The sequence below is a fragment of the Scyliorhinus canicula genome, chromosome 3 (assembly GCF_902713615.1).
Source record: "Scyliorhinus canicula chromosome 3, sScyCan1.1, whole genome shotgun sequence".
In the NCBI taxonomy this organism is placed as follows: Eukaryota; Metazoa; Chordata; class Chondrichthyes; order Carcharhiniformes; family Scyliorhinidae; genus Scyliorhinus; species Scyliorhinus canicula.
Genome location: NC_052148.1, coordinates 157,016,665 through 157,030,681, shown reverse-complemented (window position 1 = coordinate 157,030,681; position 14,017 = coordinate 157,016,665). Strand labels below are relative to the sequence as shown.

Here is a 14,017-nt window from a genome sequence, read left to right as displayed (position 1 = left end):
AGACCGTGGCAATGATGGCCTTGATATGCCATCAATGAACACACGACGAGTAGTGAACGTAACTGAGGCTTTAATAAACTAAACAGAAAGCCTCCTGGCCTCTGATCCCGAACTGGATGAGAGGCGGAGACCAGCCACCTTCATACTGGGTCCGAGGGGAGGCGGAGCCATTGGGCAGTGGTTTACCACAGGCCTGTGCCTGGATACCCCAATCCCAGAGGGGTGTTGGGGGGGGCGGAACACCCTGAGCCCAAAGCCCATCCCCTGGTTGCCCTATGCAACTCCTCCTGGCCATGGCTGACGCCCCCCCCCCCCCCCCCCCCCCCCCCAGCCAGCAGTACAACTGTCAGCCCACTGCGGCGCCTTTGGAAACTTTACTTACCTCCTCTCTCTCCCTCAGCAGGCACGGCGCCCCTCGCCATTTTTAAAAACCACAAGTGAAGCGCATTGTTGTCACATTCGCCTAGTGGAGAGGGAGCTTCGTGGGAGACCGGAGACTACAGGGTCGGCCCTGTTTATGATACGTTAACGAGTGTTGCTGTATGATTTGCATGTCCACGCTAACATTGAGGCACTGGAGCATAGCGCTCCGTTCCTGGCGCCGACCTCGATTTTTAGCTGACGCCTGATTCTCCGCCCAGTCGTGATTCCGGCGTCGCTGGCGAATCCCACTCATAGACTTCCAACAAGGAAACTGATCAATACAGCATCGTGGCAGATTCCAGAGAGATAGCAAGAATCTGCTTCACACTGGTGTTCCTTTTACTGTTTGAAATCTCCGGTGTGCTCCGGAAGCTGCCAAATATCAATTGAAAAGAGTAGATCACAACTATGTACGAGAGTGTGAAACTGATGGTGAGTTGGCAGCACCTCTTGCATCACAAATGACTTTTATTTCCATTAACTTCAACTGACTGATTTTCAAAAACGTGTCGAACAGATTTTTGGCACCTTTTGATGGTTTTAGAGTTGCAATCTTTTAAACACATTTCAATAAAAATGTGAAGTGCAATTATTTGCAATGGAATGCTTTGTGAATTGGTAATTCTATATATGGAGTTACAGATCTCAACACAATGGAGGTCACACACATGCGGCTTGATTTTCTGTTCCTGAAACGAAGGGCTGGATTCTCTGATTTGACGCTGGCGTGGGAACAGTGGCACAAAGGCTGCACCATTCCTGCGTCCTGTTGGGGGGGGGCCTAGCAGCTGCGCATCATTAAGTCCCCAGTTTTACCTGCAGATACTGCTGTGCAACATGGTGCCGGCCGCGAGCGGACCCGGCCTGCCACTCTGTAACCAGCCTTGCCATCCCTGGACCACCCCCTACCAGTAACCCCCAGCCCCAAATGACGACCCCCCTGCCAGCGGAACGGCTCCCCCCTCCAAATGTGACGTGCTGGACCGAGTCCAGCAGCTGCCACGCGGGGTCCACGATTAAAAAAAAAGGATAAGTGTTGTACGCCGTCTCGGCCCATCAGGGGGAGTCGGGGGAAGCATCAGGGGTGGGCCTCAGGAGCTGATGTCTTAAGGCCGGCCCAATGACGTGCGGCGTACTCAAAGTGTATGCCATTTATGAGGGGGCGAAGCATCGCAAAAGCGGCGCACCACTGATATTGATGCAAACGGGGATTTTCTGGCCGATTGCTGAATGCAATTTTGTCATCAGCGATGGGAGAATTCCTGCTGGGGCAGGATTCAAGGAGTTCTACAACAGCAAAACTGGCGAAGCACCTGGACCGGTTCAATGACCATTAAAGGGCTAGCACCGGTGCCACGTGGAACACAGTTAATTCTAATAAGAAACGGTGCGGGATTTTCCAGTTTCGGGACTGTCATTCAGGAGGCCAACAAGCTGCAGCTGCATATACACACTTCACTCCCCACACACACTCATCCCAGCCAACAAGATGGCAGCAAGGAGAGCGGCCCCGAGATTCACCGATGCCAAGCTCGAGACCCTGCTAGATGCTGTGGAGGAGATGTGAGCGACCCTGTACCCTGGGGCTGGGAAGGTGGCTGCCAGCTGCCATTGTTCGCCGTGCCTGGGCCCAGGTGGCAGAAGTGGTCAGTGCCGTGAGCAACACCATCTGGAACGGCTTGCAGTGCAGGAAGAAACTGCACAACCTCCTCAAGGTGGCCAGGGTGAGTAGGCAGCCCTGTGTCCCTGGCACTAACACACGTCCCATACGCCCTTAACCCCGCACCCCCCACCTGAGGGCGGATGAACTCCCACCCGTAATCACGTGCCGGCACCCATACTGGCTGCCATGACTAGGTGCCCTGGTCACTGAATTTACCAGCTACCCACCCCCTGGACTGTCTAACACTGCGTTTTCTATTATCCCAGTCCCCAGGCGAAGGCCGCTCATAACCGTCGGGAGCGGGAGAAGACTGGAGGGAGACCGGCGAACCAGCAGCCCCTCACCGCAACAGAAAAGAAGGCCCTGGATGTGGTCGGTGGTCCTGAAGAAAGGTCAGTCCCCGGGGCGGAGGTCGGCATCGGGTAGGGAAGTGAGACTCGGCTAAGTTGCAGTTCCCCATACTACCTGTGTCACCCCATCCCCAGCCCCGCTCCACCACCACCCCCACACCACACTCATGCTCAGACCACCCCCACACCACCCGCCCTCTCCACCCTCACACCCACACCACACCCATCCCCCCACTCAATCACCCCTTCTCCCAAACACAACAACCTCCTCCCTCCCCAACTAACCCCCACTCTCCCCCCGGCCCGTGGTCTAATCATTCGTCTTGTCTTGTGTCTTGCAGCAGCTGCTGGTGCTGGGGCGAGTCCTTCTGATGTCCCGGGCCCCGACCAACTCCAGCCACAGCCAAAGCCAGAACCCCAGGTGCTGACCAGCGATGAGGGCGATACCGACATGGACAGGAGCTATCGACCCCAATCCCAGGACACCTGGGAGCTCGAGTCTAGGGATGACACAACTTACCGTCACAGCTGTCTCCAATACCCTCCACCATCCCACAGACATTCACCTTGGTTGGGCATTTTAGTGAAAAGACTCCTGGTTCACTATCTGGTGTGCATCATGCACATGCTCCAGTACAGCTGGTGAAGGTAGGAACTCCCAAGGGGGTACCAGAGGGACTAGCTGCCATCCAGACGGGTTTTGGAATGGACAGTCCCATCAATCGTGGAGATGCAGTCACAAAGCCAGGGACTACATGAGGGGCTGTCGGTGAGCATCCAGTACCTGCAGGGGCAGTTGGAGGATTCCAACCGCGTGCAGGAGCAGGAGGTGGTGCCGGCCATACGTGCTACCAGACCAACACCTAGGTGAATTGGACATTCTGAATTCTCCCTCTGTGTACCCAAACAGGCGCTGGAGTGTGGCGACTAGGGGATTTTCACAGTAACGTCATTGCAGTGTTAATGTGAGCCTACTTGTGACAATAAAGATTATTATTAAATTATGTACTTAAATGGTGAAACTGGATCAAGGGGCTAAATTTTCTATTTCTATATATTAATGATCCATCCTAGAGATTTGGATCTTCCACACCACCATATTTCTAGTGGCAAAACAATGTTGCCAGAATCTCTATGCTGGGGTTTTTTAACAAGATTGAAATCCATCTATTCCCCAGATCCGCCATCTAATACCTTGATATACACAAAACAGCAATATTCCTAATACGTTTGGAAGACGCAAACAATAAAAGTCAGCACCCAACAATGCTAAATCAGAAAACATCAAAGGCATCACAATCTGTAGTTTGTCACATTTATTGCTATAATGTTTTATAATGTGCTTAGAAGTATTAAGCATCATGGGAAGATGAGCTGTTGTACTGTTGACACTCTTGTACATACTCTACCACCTCGGAGGTAAAGTCACACTCCTCTTTTTGTTTTATAGATTGAAATTTCACATTTGTAAAATGAGACAGATCCTGAAAGCCTGGCCGATATCTATAACTCCTTTTATCCGCTGTCAGTTTTGAGCTAGGAAGAAAACTGAATCCAGTTAATTGCACAGTCTCAACCATTTGTTCTCTGCAGAAAAAAATGTTCTGTTGAAGTGAATAGCATTTTTGTGATAAAGGTTTCCTACTGAAACATGACAGCTGCCACTGCGGAAGATAATCATTCCCTTTCCCTGAACTGCATTTGAACCTTTATCTCCCCCAGTAAAGGTTTGTCATAGAGAATAACTGTGCAGACAGCTCGTCAGGCATGGCAGATACAAAAAAATCTTTGTTTTTCAAGTTTTGAACATGAGATTAAAGTTATCCTTATTAGCAAAAAAAACATGACAGCTGCCCCTGGAATGTCCATTTTCATATTTAATCGTTAGTGAAGTGGAAGAATTCAATGTACTCATCATTATAAATCGTGTACATGCTTGAAAGCAAATCTCGTTTTAATTCCTTAAAGTGATAGAGATCGTTAGAGCTGTAACATTTATGCTAGTCCTATAAATAAATGAAACACTTTAATTAAGACAATAATTAAACTGGTTGAATGGGAATAGATTATTTTTCAAAGGACACCGGGTCTATAATCTTCATTTGTTGATCTCTATCGAGAAACCTCAAGCAGAAAATGCTTACCAAAAGTCTTTTGATAACACGGTCACGTTCAGATAGCTTATCTTGTAGTTTGCTGATGTGGTTCAAATCTTCTGGCTTGGATTCATGCTTCCTCGATTTTTCTTCCACCTCTTTCATTCTGTGAATAATTACAGGATTGTAAGAGACTGTTATGAGTCACTTATCAACACATTGTAACAATAATTTATATTGCAACTTGACAATATAATAACCCCCAAAAAGAGTTAACGCTGAGATTAGAAATAGTAGCGTGCCAAGTATTCTACCCCATGGTGGGTGAAATCATCTTGCAATTGTGTTTCTTGTACAAAACAAATACGAGGAAGCCAAGTATGAAAACAATGAGGTATTATTAACAATAAAAGTCAAAGTGAAGCAAATTGCAGAATAAGACATGAATTGAGATAAGACAAATAAGTTGATACCAATTGTGATGCTGTGCCGTTAATAAGATCTTGACAAATTTTAATTTGCTTTGCAGAGTTTTATCTATGTAACGAGGCGATCTCTGCAGTTGTCCCACTCACTCGTTCACCATACATTGGCCAGAAATCTCAGAAAATTGGTAAACCTTGTCAGATTAGTTTTCATCCTCAATTTTGGCAGGTTATGCATCTGCACTCTGGTCTCAAGCAATTTAACACCTAGTTTTTATTTGCGTGATTTTTCAAGTTTAAAACAAATGCCGATTATTTTTCATTCTGTACAGATTTGCATGTAAACAGGGAATGTAACGCTTACTCTGTTTCCAAGGAAACTATTTTTGCTTGGAGACGGGTTTGGGAACTGCTGAAATCAGACACAATGCCTTGGATTTCTTTAAGGTGATTTTGTTTCAAGATGTTGATTTCTTTTTCATGTTTGGCCTTAAGCTCTTCTTCGAAAGACCTTTAACATTGATTAAAAAAAAGACAATATTGTGGCAATTCTATGCAAGAAAAACACAATGGCATAAACTTATGGTAATTCTTCACTAGTTGCAAAATAAGAAGTCTCACAAGTTGTCACAACACCAGATTAAAGTCCAACAGGTTTATTTGAAATCACAAAATTCCGAAGCGCTGCTCATTCATCATGTGAAGTGGAGGCAGGTTCACACACAGCATATATAGGCAGAGGCACAACTGCAAGATAATTACGGATTGGAATGTGAAGGTACCAATAGTGTGAGTGGAGTGAGGGATAATCACAGGTAATCGAAGTGTGAATTGTCTCACCCAGGACACTTGGAAAACAGTGGCAGGATTAGATAGGTTTATAGTTTCTATTGAATTACAAAAGAGAAACCACGCTTGACTAATCCACTGGAATTCTTCAAGGATATAACTAGTAGAGTTGATGAGGGGTAGCCAATGGATGTGAATTATTTAGACTTTCAGAAGGCTTTTGACAAAGTCTTACATAAGAGATTAGATGTAAAATTAAAGCGTAAGGGATTGGGGTCATATGTTGAGATGGATAGAAAACTGGTTGGCAGACAGGAAACAAAGAGTAGGAATAAATGGGTCTTTTTTTTTTTTTACAAAAGGCAGGCAGTGACCAGTGAGGTACTGCAGGGATCAGTGCTCAGACCCCAGATACTCACAATATATATTAATGATTTAGATGAGGGAGCTAAATGTAATATCTCCTAATTTGCAGAATACACAAAGCTGGGTGAGAGGGTGAACTATTAGGAGGAAGCAGACATGCTACAGTGTGATTTGGGCAAGTTGAGTGAATGCATGGCAGATGCTATATAATATGGATAAATGTGAGGTTCTCCACTTTGGTGGCAAAAACAGGAAGGCAGGTTATCATCTGAATGGCTTTAGATTGAGAGAGGGGAATGTGCAACGAGACCTGTGTGTCCTTGTACACCAGTCGCTAAAAGTAAGCATGCAGGTGCAGCTGGCAGTAAAGAAGGAAAATGGTATGTTGGCTTTCACAGTGAGAGGATTCGAGTACAGGAATAGGGATGTCCTGCTGCAATTATACAGGGCCTTGGTGAGACAACAACTGGAATGTTGTGTGCAGTTTTGGTCTCCTTACCTGAGGAAGGATGTTACTGGACTGACGTATGAGGAGAGATGGAGTCAGTTAGGATTATATTCGCTGGAGTTTAGAAGAATGAAGGGGGTTCTCATAGAAACTTATAAAATTCTAACAGGACTAGATAGGGGAGATGCAGGAAGGATGTTCCAGATGTCTGGGAAGTCCAGAACACGGGGTCACAGTCTAAGGATATGGGGTAAAACATTTAGAACTGAGATGAGGAGAAATTTCTTCACCCAGAGAACGGTGAGCCTCTGGAATTCACAACCACAGAAAGGACAAAACATGCATGTTTTAAAGAAAGAGTTGGATATAGCTCTTGAGGCTAAAGGGACTGAAGGATATGAGGGCAAAGTGGGAACAGGTTACTGAGTTGGATGATCAGCCATGATCATAATGAATGGCGGAGCAGGCTCAAATGATCTCCTCCTGCTCCTATTTTCTATGATTCTATGTCAGCCATGTTTCAAAATTCAGCTAAAAGCTGTTTGCAGTTAATCGTGAATCACCAGGTCAGAAAGCCAGACCACAAACTGGCTGCAAGTCATCAAGCAGCCAAGCTAATTAACATCAAAACTTTGAATGCAGTAGATCCAAACTGAGATAACTTCCCCAAACCTGTTCTAGTTTAAAAGCCTGAGAACTAACTTGTATATTTGACTGCAGGAAACCTGACAAGCTTCTTCACCCCTTCACTTTACAAAATCCTCCTTTCAACTTCAAAACATCCAAACCATCCATGAAACCATGGGCTCCCATGTGGCAGACCGGAGATCATGAATCAGGGACTGAGATACCTGTAATCCGTAAAAATGAATGACCTTTATCTAGTTTTTGTGTGTATGAGAACGAGGGGGTTGACCTTGCATTTAATTTGGGATAGGTGTGTAAGAATAAATAACCCTCTTTATGTTTAAACTCACAAAGGTTTGTTACTGAATTATTTATTTCTAATATGCATTGCAAGAATCAGAAAATGCACACCTCTTTCCATTAAAACCTTACTGATCACAGGCAGTCTAAGATAGCACATACATTCGGTCGGATTGGCAGATTTCCTCTCCTCCCTACCTGCAATATAAAGCATAATTGCCCTTACTACTGTCCAATTTAAGATTACAATAATCAGTAAAGCCAATGTGACCCATCAAATGTTGATGGCAAAATCGCGAAATGCGATTGGATGGAGAATAGGTTCAGACACTAAAATCGTGGTGGGTGCCGATTTGACGGCAAATTGCAATTCTCTGTCACCTTAACAGCGCCGCCAATGTGTTCCGGAACACATGTACAGTAAACACCATTTTCATATCATAAATGGGCCCGACCCTGTATTCTCCGGGTCCTCCCTGATTCTCCACCTCTGATGGGCTGAGTTGCTGACGGCGTGGTTCACTTGTGCTTTTAAAAATCGTGAAACCAGCATCATGGCTGATGAGGGAGAGAGAGGAGTTATGACACAGAGAGGTGAAACCGTGGCTGCGAGGCCAGACACTGGCCGGGTTGGCTGGGGTGGGGTAAAGGGGGTGGTTGATGGGGCATTGGGCCATGGGATTGGGGCAGTGGACAGTCACGGACCATCATTACTGCGACCTGCAAGGCAGCCATACCCTGCCCCACCCGGCCGCTACCAGCTCACACAGGCAACGCCCACAGTGGCACCTACGGGACCGCCGTGAAGCATACCGACAGTATCCCTGGCATCAGGGATGGGCGCCAAGGCCAAAGGCCCTACAATGCCGGGCATCGACGGGGTCAGGCGTGCAGGGATGGGGGGGTAACATGAGGGGGCAGGCCCCATAGTGCCAACAGGAGCCACCATGTAGCCCGTTGGAGCTGGTTTTGCACAGGGGTATGCACCATGCTAACATGTCTGCCTTTTACCCCCTTCAGACAATGGCTATTGGAATTTAACCAGCAATGGTGGCCTTCCTGCTAGTCACCGCAGCCCTGGGGGATGCTTGTGGTGGTATGAGCTGGAGGAGGAGGCTCTAGCAGCGGTGTGTGCAGCAGAGAGATAGGTGGAGTGTGTTGTTGACAGCTGTGACAGAAAGTCAGTGTCATCCTCCAAATTGAGAACCGGGGCCTCCTGAGTCTCGGGCGGAGGGCTACCATCCGAGGTGCTCTCGTCGGTGTACGGCTCATGGGGGGTGGGTGGGTGGGGGAGGGGACCTCCTGTTGTGGCACTGGCTGGAGGCACGGGGCAACGGATGGGGCCTCCCCATCCCCAGTTGCTCCTGCAAGACACAAGACAAAACGTATGATTAGACCACAGGTTGGGGGGTGGTGGGGATGAGTGTATGGGTGGGGGCAGGTTAGGGTGGGGGTGTTGGAGGGTGAGAGGGTGGGTGTATTGTAGGGTGAGAGGGTGGGGTGTGCAGTGTGAGGGTGATGTGGGGGTGAGGGTGATGTGGAAGTGAGGGTTATGTGGGGGTGGTGTTGGGAAAGCGGATTGACACGTGTCATGGTGATTCGCAACTAAGCGGAGTCTCACATCCTCGTCCATAGCCTAACCCCATCTCGGTAATTTCCCTTTCCTTTGGGCCGCTGATCACATCCAGGGCCCTCTGCTCTGCCATGGTTAGCGGCCGCTGGTCACGCAGTCCCCCTCCTTAACTTCTCCCCCTCCCGGTGGTTGCGTGCGGACTTCTCCTGGGGACTGGGGGCAAGAACAGAAAATGACAGTGCTAGATAGTCCGACGTGTGCAGCCCGAGGGTGACCTCTGTCGCCAGGGCACCCGGCCATGGAGGCAGGAATGTATGTCAGCATGTGGTGCAGGGTAGGGGTTCTGCCGTCTTCCGGGTTGGGGGCTATGGGTGTGTGGGACGAATGTTGGTGCCAGGGGCACAGTGTTGCCTACTCACATTGGTGGCTCTGAGGAGGTTGAGTCTTTTTTTGGTACTGCTGGACGGTCCGGATGATATTGCCCATGGCACTGAGCACCTCTGCCACCTGCGCCCAGGCACAATGAATTGTGGCGGCTGGCAGCGTCCTTCCTGGCTGTGATACGGGGTTATCCGCATCACCTCCACTGCATCCAGGAGGATCTCGAGCTCAGCGTCGGTGAATCTTAGACCATAAGACATAGGAGCAGAATTAGGCCACTCGGCCCATCGAGTCTGCTCTGCCATTCAATCATGGCTGATATTTTCTCATCCCCATTCTCCTGCCTTCTCCCCAAGGCCGAATATCGTGCTGCCATCTTGTTGGCTGGGATGGTGTGTGTGGGGAATGCAGTGTGTATATGCAGCTACAGCTTGTCAGCCTCCTGAGTGTCAATCATGAAACCAGCGAATCTGGCACCGTTTCTCATTGTAATCCTTTGTGTTCCACATGGTGCTAGCCCTCAACAGTAGCTGAATTAGTCCAGGTGCGGCGCCAGTTTTGATGTCATGGAACTCCACGATTCAGCGCCGGCATTAACACTTAAAGTCTCAGAAACAGAGAATCCTGACCCATGAATTTCTTATTCATTTTGGGAAGTAGCACAATATGGATGGTACTTCCCACATTGTTTGGGATCCTGGGCAGTATTCAGGTTTGAAAACTAACAGGTGGCTAATGCTATACTACCCAAGACCAATCTTTAATATTTTAATTCACCGATTTTGACGTCTAACTCCCATCATGAACACCCCTAATGAAATTCTATCCTTTGAATGTTGGCAGAGGAGCTAAGGTATGTGATATTATGGAGACCAAATTAAGTAATCTTTGTGATGGAATGTAATGGGGTCAGAAAGTCAGTTCAGGATAAAATCAGACACTAAAGTTTCTTGGACTATGGTTTGACAAACCAATTACAGGGGAGATAGATGGAACTTGTGGATGGAGACAAAACTGGTAGCTTTTTTCCGTCAAATCTTAAATTCAATTCATTTATGTACATTGTAAATAAGCCTGGCCCCAGAAAGACCCTGTGGAACAAATCTGAAATTGATACTCCTTTAATCCATATCCACTACATCTTCCCATTCTATCAATAGTGCTTTACTCATCCTAATTTACCCAACAGCAGAGTACAGCTGCTTAGCCTGACTTAGGAGCCACCACACAAATATGGAAGATGTCTACCTCTGGGAAGTCATGATGTCAGTTTAAGACGGTGACTCACCAACTCCTTCTCAAGGGCAGTTAGGGATGGACAACAAATGCTGACTGTACCAAGGTGATTCATATCTGTGAAATAATTTTAAAAGCACAGCTTGAGTGGATTTTGGTGCTAGCACACAATGGACCTGCTGATGTCTCCAGAGAAGTTATGGTGGCACTATGGTTAGCACTGCTGCCTCACAGCGCCTCATAGCGTCAGAGGCCCGGGTTCGATTCTGACTTCAGCTGACTGTGCGGAGTTTGTACATTCTTCTCGTGTCTACGTGGGTTTCCTCCGGATGCTCCCACATTCCAAAGATGTGTAGGTGTGGTGGATTGGCTATTCTAAATTGCCACTAGGTGGGGTTATGCGGATAGGGCGATGAATTGGGCCTTGTATGGTGCTCTTTCAGAGGGCCAGTGCAGAGGCCGAATGGCCTCTCTGCACTGTAGGTATTCTATGTCTAGAAAACATCCTCCTCAAAGTAAACCACTGCTTGACATAGGGGTATGAGTGGGCCATTTGGCCCTTCAAGCCTGCTCCACCATTCAATAAAAATCATGGCTACTAAAAGCAAATTACAGCAGATCAGAAATCTGAAAGAAAAACAGAAAATACTTGACAATCTCAGCTGGTCTAACAGCATCTGTAGAGAGAAAAGGGAGCTGAAACCATGGAAGATCGGGGCCGGGATTCTATGAGTTTGCGCCGGGTCAGAGAATGGCCAGGGGTGGGCGCGAGAATCCTGCCACGTTGCTCCGACGATTCTCCGGCGACAGGAGAATTGGCACCAATCACACCCATGCGGCCGCCGGTCGGGGACCGTTAAAAGCGGCCCCAGCGGCGATTCTCCGCGCTTGACAGGCCGAGTGCCCGCCAAGTCCCGTCGGCGTGGTTTACATTTGGTCCCACCCGGTGGGACCTCGGCGTTCTGGCTGTGGGGGCCGTCTGGTGGGGGAGCGGGGATATCCGACTCTGGGGCGGGGGCCTCCACGGTGGGCCCGCCCATGATTGGCGGCTACTGATTGGCGGGTGTGCTCATTCTGGGGGGGGCCTATGTTCCTCTGCGCAGGCCCCCCGGGCAACATGGCAGAGCCATACAGGAGCCCGGCAACCAAGCGCATGCGCCGGCACGAAGATGGCCGTGGCGCGCATGCGCGGACCCCCGCTGGCCATGTAGGGCCGGCTTTCAGCGCCGGAGCAGTGCACAGCACTCTGGCGCCATTCCAGCCCCTGAAGAAGAGGAGAATTACTGGGCCTGGAGGCCCGTTGACGCCTGCGTCGCTCGCGCCGGATTTGACGCCGACGTCAACACTTGGCCGGGATTTTGGAGAATCCGACCCTGGTCTCACCTCCACTTTCTTGTCACCAGTACTACAACCACCCCCCCTCCCCCCACCCCCCATAACCATGGACTCCCTTGCCTAATAATCACTCGAACTCAGACCTGAATAAATTTAAAGACCTGGGGCGAGATTCTCCGCACTCCCGACGGTGCGGAGAATAGCGTGGCTCGTAAAATTTTACGGCCACGCTGTTCCGACGCCCTCCCGCTATTCTCCCCCCCCCCCCCCCCCCCACGCCTGACTCCCGATACGAATCGCTGCCGCCGTTTTTTTACGGCGGCAGCGATTCTCAGCTGATGGATGGGCCGAGTTCCCAGCCCTTTACGGCTGTTTTGGCCTGGTCTGGCCGTTCGTAAAAACGGCCGTAAACTGTCGATTTTTAAAACCATGGCACCGATTGGCACGGCAGTACCACGGCCGTGCCAAGGGTGCCATGGGCCCGCGATCAGTGGGCACCGATCGCGGGCAGCGGGCCCGATGCCCGTGCACTCTTTGTCCTTCCGCCGCCCCGCAGTATCCATTTGCAGGGCGGCTGAGGGGCATCCCGGCCCGCGCATGCGCGGGTTTCACGCAAATGCGCGATGACGTCATCCGCGCATGCGCGGGTTGGAGTCTTCCAATCCGCGCATGCGCGGCTGACGTCATATGACGCGTCAGCCGGCGCTAACTCTGGCAAGCGGGCTTAACAAAATTTGTTAAGCCCGCGATGCCGGAGTTTACGGCGTCGGGATGCTAGCCCCGACCAGGGACCAGAATCGGTTCCCGGTCGGGAAGGGGGGGGCTGGCGTCAAACCCGCCCGGATTTGACGCCAGCCTTACGATTTCTCCCCATATGGGAGAATCGCGCCCCTGATTTCCACTGCTATCTGGGAAGAAAGTTCCACACAAGATCAACTCTTCGGGAGAATAAAATTCTCCTAATCTCTGGGCGCGTTTCCCTGGAAAAATTTTGAAGTTCATTTGTGGCAGGATTTTCAGGGAGTTTCCCCATTGGTTCTGCCAGCGGGTTCCCCACCGCTATTCAATGACATTTAGTCATTTATTTGGGCCCAGGGGAGTTTCTCAGTGGTTTAGCCCACAATTAGGGCTGGATTCTTCTGCCCCGCCCGTTGCAAGATCTCCATGGGTGAGACACGAACAATGCAAAAGTCCTTTGACCTGGGGCAGGATGCCCCGATCTCGAAGTGAGCTTGTGGGTCGCACCGTCCTCCACCCATGGGCAATGCCACCCTCCCACACCGCCCAAGGGAGGATACCTCACTTTGGGGTCCCTGTGGGTCCCTCTCTTCAGGCCCCCCCAAGCCCCCTTTCAGCAGCCCCTCCCATCTAGGACAACCACCCAACACCCCCAACCTCATGGAGACCCCTACATACCTGCCCTGCACACCCCCACCCTTCAAACCATGCCCTCCACCTTCCTTTCTCGGACATGATTCCCCTTGGCACCTGACCCTTGGCAGTGCCATCCTGGCACACATGCATCCTTGCACTGGCACCCAGGCAGTGCTCCTGCCAACTTGGCAGTGCCATTTGGGCACCTTGGCAGTGCCAGAATGGCAGTGCCAAGGTGCCAGCTGGGCAGTGCCAAGGTGCCCACATTCTAGAGGGAGGGCCGGGGGCCACCTTGCACTGGCTCTGACCACCCAGGGGTCACTGATAGCCTGGAAGACCCTGTTCCGCCTGGTTTGTTTGGCAATTCCCAACTTATCCTTCACACCACCCTCCCACCCTCTCCCGCCACTGTGAGTGGGCTCAGACTGGCGGTAATGGGCCGGACATAAGAATCCTCGCCTCCTTCGAGGAGAGTGCTCTGGAGATGAGCGGTGTGGCCGAGGACAGAGCAGTCACCAATGCGCAGGCTGGTTGACGCAGCAGAGGTCAGGAACCACTGGGTTCCACCTTGAGGACCTGTCAAACGTGAATTGTTATTGCCTTACTGACTGACCCATCTCTCCCACTGACC

The 14,017-nt window shown here is 50.0% G+C and overlaps 1 protein-coding gene across 13 annotated transcripts in view; it reads right to left on the bottom strand.

Moving 5' to 3' along the window:
• Positions 1–14,017, bottom strand: part of LOC119963039 (protein FAM184B-like) — a 595,873-nt gene that overhangs the window by 96,851 nt on the left and 485,005 nt on the right. For 12 of the 13 annotated variants that reach the window (XR_005460015.1, XR_005460013.1, XR_005460016.1 and 9 more), the window contains 2 exons: positions 5,322–5,468; positions 4,581–4,698 (listed from right to left, as the gene is read on the bottom strand). Coding sequence is in view for 9 of the 13 variants with exons in the window: in XM_038791545.1 (XP_038647473.1) it covers positions 4,581–4,698; positions 5,322–5,468 (265 nt within the window). In the remaining 4 variants the exon portion in view is untranslated. Of the gene's footprint in view, positions 1–3,765; positions 3,973–4,580; positions 4,699–5,321; positions 5,469–14,017 lie in introns of those variants that run through there. The other variant, XM_038791548.1, reaches the window with a different exon arrangement.